Source organism: Bos taurus, chromosome 12, assembly GCF_002263795.3.
Source record: "Bos taurus isolate L1 Dominette 01449 registration number 42190680 breed Hereford chromosome 12, ARS-UCD2.0, whole genome shotgun sequence".
Classification (NCBI taxonomy): domain Eukaryota; kingdom Metazoa; phylum Chordata; class Mammalia; order Artiodactyla; family Bovidae; genus Bos; species Bos taurus.
This window is the reverse complement of record NC_037339.1, coordinates 33,337,483-33,344,175: the sequence shown is the minus strand read 5'-3', so window position 1 is coordinate 33,344,175 and position 6,693 is coordinate 33,337,483. Positions and strand designations below refer to the sequence as shown.

Below are 6,693 nucleotides of genomic sequence, written 5' to 3'. Positions count from 1 at the left end.
CTCATTTATGTGCCTTCTATGGCTACTTTTGTGCTGTAACAGCAGAGCCGAATAGTTTGAGAGACAACAGGCAAAGGCTAAAATATTTACAATTTGGCTTTTTACAGAAAAAAAAAAAAAAAGTTTGCCAATCTTTCGTCTGGGTGATCTCTGAGGCTCCTTTCACCTCCAAATTCCTAGGAATTTGACTTCCTTAGATAAGCTAGAATCCTCCGTCAAAGACAATGTACAGAACACACACTAGCCTGATAGTATAATGACCCCAGAAGAACTGTTTGTTTTGGGCTGTCAACATTTCCCAAGACACATGTAAAATGATACCCACTGACTCAGAACACACCATCACTTTCCCAGATATTAATCACCTTTAAAGGCAGGCTCTTGGTTCTAGAAAGCAGTATTTATGATTTTTAGCAATTTTACTCTATTAACAGGTTTAATAGACCATCTGAAAAATTACCAAGTAGAATGAAAATTAAAAAAAAAACAACTCCCCTAAAAATTCATCCCATAAAATATTTATTAATAAGTAAAATGATTTTCCCCTGCCTTTGGTTATTAAGAGGTTTGATGGAGTATCTTGTTGACACCAATTGCCAACAATGGTTTTACATTATTCAGTCATGAGATAACAGGTAGAGATGTATATAAGCAATCAAACAGGTAGACAGATGATTGATGACAGATAAGCACAGATACAGATATAAATATGTAAAAGACCATTATGACCATTTAATTACAAATCTTGGTTTTGCTAGCATTTGGAAATTTACTGGCACACATTTTGACTTATTTCTTATAAGTGAACAATACACAAATAAATTCACTTGAGCCTCATAATTCACAACGCTGGTAATGAATACAGTGCTTGCTGAGGTCTAAGAGACAGGAAAACAAGAACTAACTGTGGGGAAGAAAGACAATATCTACTCTGAAAAGCTCTTCTCAACTTAACAGTCCCTCTTGCTTGAAAAATAAGACGTTTTGATAACGACAGTATAATAAGCCTAGGATTTGCACAGTACATCGTATTTGTGGTTTAAATTTCATCCCAAGCCTGGGATTATGGCTGAGAAATGATACTAAGTATCTTTATAAAGCAGGTGAGTTTTTGTAGGGAAAATAAGAAAATGCTTTCTCAGATCTAGGCAGAAGGGCTGATGTTATAACATTTATAAGAACAGTAATTACCTGCACTCAGCACCATATGGACATGGAGATCTCAACACCAAACAGAATGAAAGCCAAGCCATATCACACGACAAAATTAAAAAGTAACCTGGAGAAGTAGCAGGTGATACAGTTTATGATTTCAACACAAAAACACTTACTTCTTCTCAGATATCAAGGTAAAGCCAGAAATTTAAAAGATACAATCAAGAAGGGGATGAATGGTTTTATTACTATACCATCCACTACTTCAAGATTAAAATAATCCCAGAGTTCTGAAATGCCATCAGTTAAGAACTATACAATTTCTTTCAGTCTTTTTTTTAATGTAGAAAATCACTTTGTAATAAGATCTCTACACAAGGTAAAAAAGCACAAAACAGACCCCCAAAAAAGCACAAAAATAGATAATATATATATCTTTTTACAACAAATTAAGATGTGCCTGGGAAATACTGAGATCAAGGACTAACGTTTGAGTCCAGTTTGGCTTCCTTTTGTAAGAACTGTTGTTCTTTGCATCTCCCCTAAAACCTTAGATGCTTATTAGAAACCAGCCCAGGTAATGGGGAGAGAACAGCAATTCTGATCTTGTACAAAAAAAAAAAAAGAAGTAATAATAACAAAATAATAAAAACACTTCATCTGTTTACAAAATTCTTTTGACAGCCATACCTCAAGGGCACTTAAAGGCTTACAGGTGTCAAGGAGCCATATCTCCAGAGACTGCTCTTTCCCATTGTAAATCAATCATAAACCAGGATAAACAAATCTAGACATGCTAATTCGGAGAAAGATGTTTTCATACAGCTTGGGGGCAAATGAAGCCATCCAACAGAACTGTGCCATAAGCAACACCGACAGGCACAGACTTCCAGGCTGGGATCCTTCCCAAGCCCACAGTGCCCGCTCACCCCTGTCAGGTCCAGGCCCCCAGCCACCCTCTGAGTTACACGGTCACCGCTGGGTACATCTTCTGTTCGCTGTTAGTGTGAGGGAAGGGAGCCTGGAGCTGCCTGTAGCCCGTCTGCAGCCCATCCAGGAACGGGGGCACCGGGGTCAGGGGCACCGAGTCTGGCTGCACGGTGTACCCCACGAAGGGGGGATGGAGGTACTGCCCCTGATGGGGCACGATCTGGGTGGCCTGCTGGCAATTGAGCACAGAGAAGTTCGTGGGCATGTTCACGTACACGTTGTTCATGGTGCCCTCGGGCAGGCAACAGTTGGTCTGGGACCTGGTCGGGGGTGCCCGGGCCCCCGAGTTGGCGCTAGAGCTGGAGCTGGCGGCCGTGCTGGACTGGCGGGAGGAGGAGCCCCGAGAGGTGCTGGCACTCGGGATCATGGGGATGGTCTCCACCAGGCGGGGCCCTCCCGGGGCCCGGCTCAGCTGCGGCTCCTGCTTGGGCCGGAGGCATCTGCAGCAGCAGGCAGCCACGAGGGACCCCAAGACGATGAAGGCGACAAACACTGACCCGACGATGAGGAAGGGCACGTAGATGGGGACTGAAGAAAAGAAGAAAGATATACCATGATGACTTCCTGGAAGGAAGCAGTAAAAATCGGTGATGGGCAGCAGAGGTGAATAAATGCACTGTACCAGTACCCAGAATCTCAGAACTGCGGCCGGGCTGGTGCGCGCGCTTGTCGGCAGCGCACAGCACAGGAAGCACCGTCCTTTATCCGGGGCTTAGGAAAAGGGGGTGAGGAATAGGACCTGCCTACAGACTCGGTGGGGTGGGTTCCCAAAGCAAAGCTGTTAACGCTGACAGCTAGACTCCCCAATCGCAACACTCTTTAAGGCAGATATCCAATTTAGCAAAAATATGAGTTTTGCAGATTGAGTTTATTCTAAAATTCCTACTGTAACTGCACTGCCCACATTTCAGTTTGCCCTAAAGTTTGTGCGGTCTGCACAGAAATGAGTCGATAGTATTTCAAAGTTTTCTCTTTTCTCCAGAAAGTTATTCGCATTCCTTGCAAACTTCTTTGACCATTTTTTCGCAGGTTCTTGTTTCACAGGCAAATAGATAAAAAATCTAGGTCACATCCTAGTCACAACCATTTCCAAAAAGAGTTTGTAAGGCACAAAGGTCAAAGAAGGGTTTTAAGGGAAAAAAGCCCTCCCATACACACTTGCCAAGCTGAAGGCTGGTAACTGGGAGGTGGGCCTGCACGGGGGGCGGTGGGGAGGGAGCAGGGAAGCTGTCCAGACAATGCGTCAGCATGAAACAAGGTACCCAGGAGGACAAGTATCTCCAGGGGCGCTGAGAAGGGCCTAGGCAGGACCAGGTGGTGGAGGAGGAGTCACAGGCCTGGCTTAGGACACTGAATTCTGTGTGGAGAACCACAGGGAAAGCCATAGAACATACAGCAGTGGGCATCGTACCTAGCCAGTAAGATTTATTCCAGAAAATAAAACTGTCAAGATAAAAATAAACACTTTCCTAAAATCAGTAGTGAGCTCCATTTTTAGAATCATTCTACTTACAAAGATCTTGGGGGGTGCCGTGGGCCTAGCACTATGGGGTTTCAGAAGCTGGACACACAGGCTTGATGGGGACTGAGAACCAAGAGGGAAGGGTCTATGGACCCCACCCTACATGACCAAGAGCCCATGTCTTTTGAGGTGTTCCTTCCCATCTCCCTGACTATCTGATAAGACATGAGGACAAGGACTGGTCCCACTGGTCTCGGCCAGTACATGGTCCAGGAAGATGCGCAGCTCCCCAGCACCCGAGGGCAGAGACTCAAAACACCCTCTTATCCTAACTCTGCTAGGGCAGCAGCTGTTCTAACCACACTCCTCTGACAGCACTGATATTTCTGGAGTTGGTGTTTCTAGGACACAGAACCAGACAGAGCCACAGAGAAAAGATGGCTTGTCAGTAAAACATACTTTATTAAGCATGTAACCAAAGGCTGATGATGGAAGATAACATTTTCTAAATTAAGATACCAGCCTTATATGTTATTGAGAAGTAAAGGAATTAACAGTTAAGAAAAAGTACCCCAAACGTTATACTGTAACTAACTGAAAGCAGTCTAAGTCCACATAATGAGTTTTGGGGAGAAATAACTGTTCTCTTTCCAGGATTTTAATCAGAAGCCTAAATAACTATGCAGGGCAGAGAAGGCAGTGCTCCTAGAAGCCCTGGAGACTGCTTGATTAGACATGCTATCCTTCTGGACTGCAGAAGCGCAGGGTTTTTAGGAAAACAGATCCAAAAGTGTAACTCAGAAGGCATCCGCTCACACAACAGGATCGTGAGAAGCCGGCTGCCCACCGACTAGTCCGCAGTCACCGTGGCGTCTGGGAGGCCATCTACAGCCAACTCGGCAGGCCCTGGGAGCCGGGTGCCCTTGGCTCCTCCCTCCAGCTCCAGGTCTGCTCTGTGGCCACACACCCAGCTGCACTGGGCTTGCCTTCCAGGACAGCTCCTCGACTGGAGTCACCCTCCCTTCTCCTCTTTTGAGTCAAGGCAGAGATCAGGAAGGGTGGCTAACAGAAATGTGCGACCGAAGGACACCGAGAGGAGCTGCCTCTCACAAGCCCAGCCAGTTCTGGGAAGAGGGACCAGCAGAGCGGGACTCAGGCAGCTGGAACCCAGGGGGCCCAGGGTGCAAAGTCCTCTCCTTCTCAATACCTGCCAAAGAAACAGAGATGCCGCTCTGGGCTACGAGTGCCCTTCCACTTCCATCGGACCATTTCCTCCCTCCCCGGACACATCCTGGGTATGTCTTCGAGGTAGGAAGGGGTCTTGGAGGCTGGTGACAAGCAGAGGAAGTGGAACCTATCAAATGCTTTCAGGCGTATATTTTTCCAACTCTAACTTGGGCAATTTGAAAAACTATAATAAAAAAAAATCAAAGCCATAAAGAGCAAGCCTGGCAGCGCTCTGATGTCGCACTCGCTAGGTAAGGAGACACGGCCGGGGGAGTCGTGTCTTAGAGAGAGCTAGACTCTCCCGGGCTCTGGGGGCGCCGCATCACCATCACCCCGGGGAAGGCCCCGGAGCTGTCTTCCCTCTGGGGAGCCCTCGAGTGCCACCCCCAGGACAGGACCCTTTCCCGGGACTTATACTCATGGAGACAGGAGACACGGGGAGGGGCACTGAGACCCCCGGGGAGGAGGAACGTGGGGCGTCTGTGGCCAACCCTGACTTGCATGTTATGATCTTGTTTGTTTCGGGACTCTCTAGCTGACTGATGGGGCAACTGAGGCCCAGGGCAGTGAACCGGTGTCCGGTTCCGCACACATTAAAGGCCGGGCCAGAGTGCAGACACCGTCCCCCGCCCACCAACCCCCGCCCCAGTCCAGACCCCAGGCCCGCAATCGTAGGCTCATAACTCCCTCCCTCTCTCCAGGCTCGCGGGGCAAGCCGGCGAGCCAGCGCCCCTTCCGCCCCTTCCGGCTCGCCCTGCTCGGCCCAGCCCGCCTACCTGCCGAGCCGTCGGGGCCGTCTTTGTCCGCGCGGCCGGGCTCGCCGGCGCCCTGCTGGCGATCGTTGTCGCAGCCGCCCTGGTCCAGGCGCGCGTCGGCACTGGAGCAGCAGTAGCGCAGCGCGCAGCTGCCGCAGCAGATGGTAGCATCGCCGCCGTCGAAGCGCTCGGGGCACTGGAAGCCGATGCGCCAGACGCCCTGCGCGTCCAGCCAGCCGTGGCAGTACTCGCCGCTGGCCAGCGCCCCGGCCGCCAGCAGCGCAGCCAGCAGCAGCCGCAGGAGCGAAGCGGCGTCCGGGTGGCAGCCGGCCCACATGGCACCACCCTGGGCGCGGGCGGCGCGTCTTCCGAGGGCGCAGAACCGACTCCGGCGCCCTGGTCCCCGCGGTGCCGAGGCCGGGTCCTCTTCGCCGAGTGTCCGGTCCGCGGGTCACCGCCCCCGCCGCGACGTCCAGGACCTAAGCCATGACCTCCCTCGGCCGGCGGCGCGGTCCGAGCAGAGGCAGCCTTGGACTCGTGGACACTCGCCTACCTAGCTCTCAGAGTTACGAATCAGAGGGTCCCCGGGGCTGCCGTCGCGTAGCCCCCGGAGGCTTCAACTGCGACGGGACCCTGCCCGTGCATCCCCGAGGGGGCGATCAATCTAGCCGGACCACCAGTGGGCGTCCCCGGAGCCAGGGCGCTCCGCAGAGTTTAAGCCCCGGGGTCCCGAGTGCGTCTCTTCGCCTTTATGCCCCGCGCGGGCTGTGAGAAGAGCCCAGGAAGCCGGGCAGCGGGCGCAGGGCTCCGGGCAGCAAGTGCAGCGGTCGGCCGCGCCCAGCCTTCTGCGCTCCGAGCTCGGTCCGCATGGCTCCGGCCGCGCCGCCCGGGTAGCGCACCTCCCCACCACCCGGCCGCAGCCCCCACGATCCGCTCCGCTGCCGGACGGTCGGTCCTCCAGATGCTCGCCGGCGTCCGGGACGTAGATGAGGGCCCGGAGCGCCCCGCCGCGGTCCCGGGAGCCGGCCGGGCTGGCGGTGGCAGCGGCTGCTGCTGGGCGCGGATCCAGGCGGGCGGCTCGCCCCGCTCCCCTCCTCTGCTCTC

The 6,693-nt window shown here is 52.0% G+C and overlaps 1 protein-coding gene across 1 annotated transcript; it reads right to left on the bottom strand.

The window, feature by feature from the left end:
* Positions 1-502: 502 nt before the first annotated feature.
* On the bottom strand, positions 503-6,085 carry SHISA2 (shisa family member 2). Its single transcript, NM_001101265.1, is given in 2 exon segments — positions 503-2,673; positions 5,611-6,085. Coding segments are annotated over 2 exon segments (870 nt in total). The 5' UTR covers positions 5,927-6,085; the 3' UTR covers positions 503-2,119.
* Between the last annotated feature and the right edge of the window lie 608 nt (positions 6,086-6,693).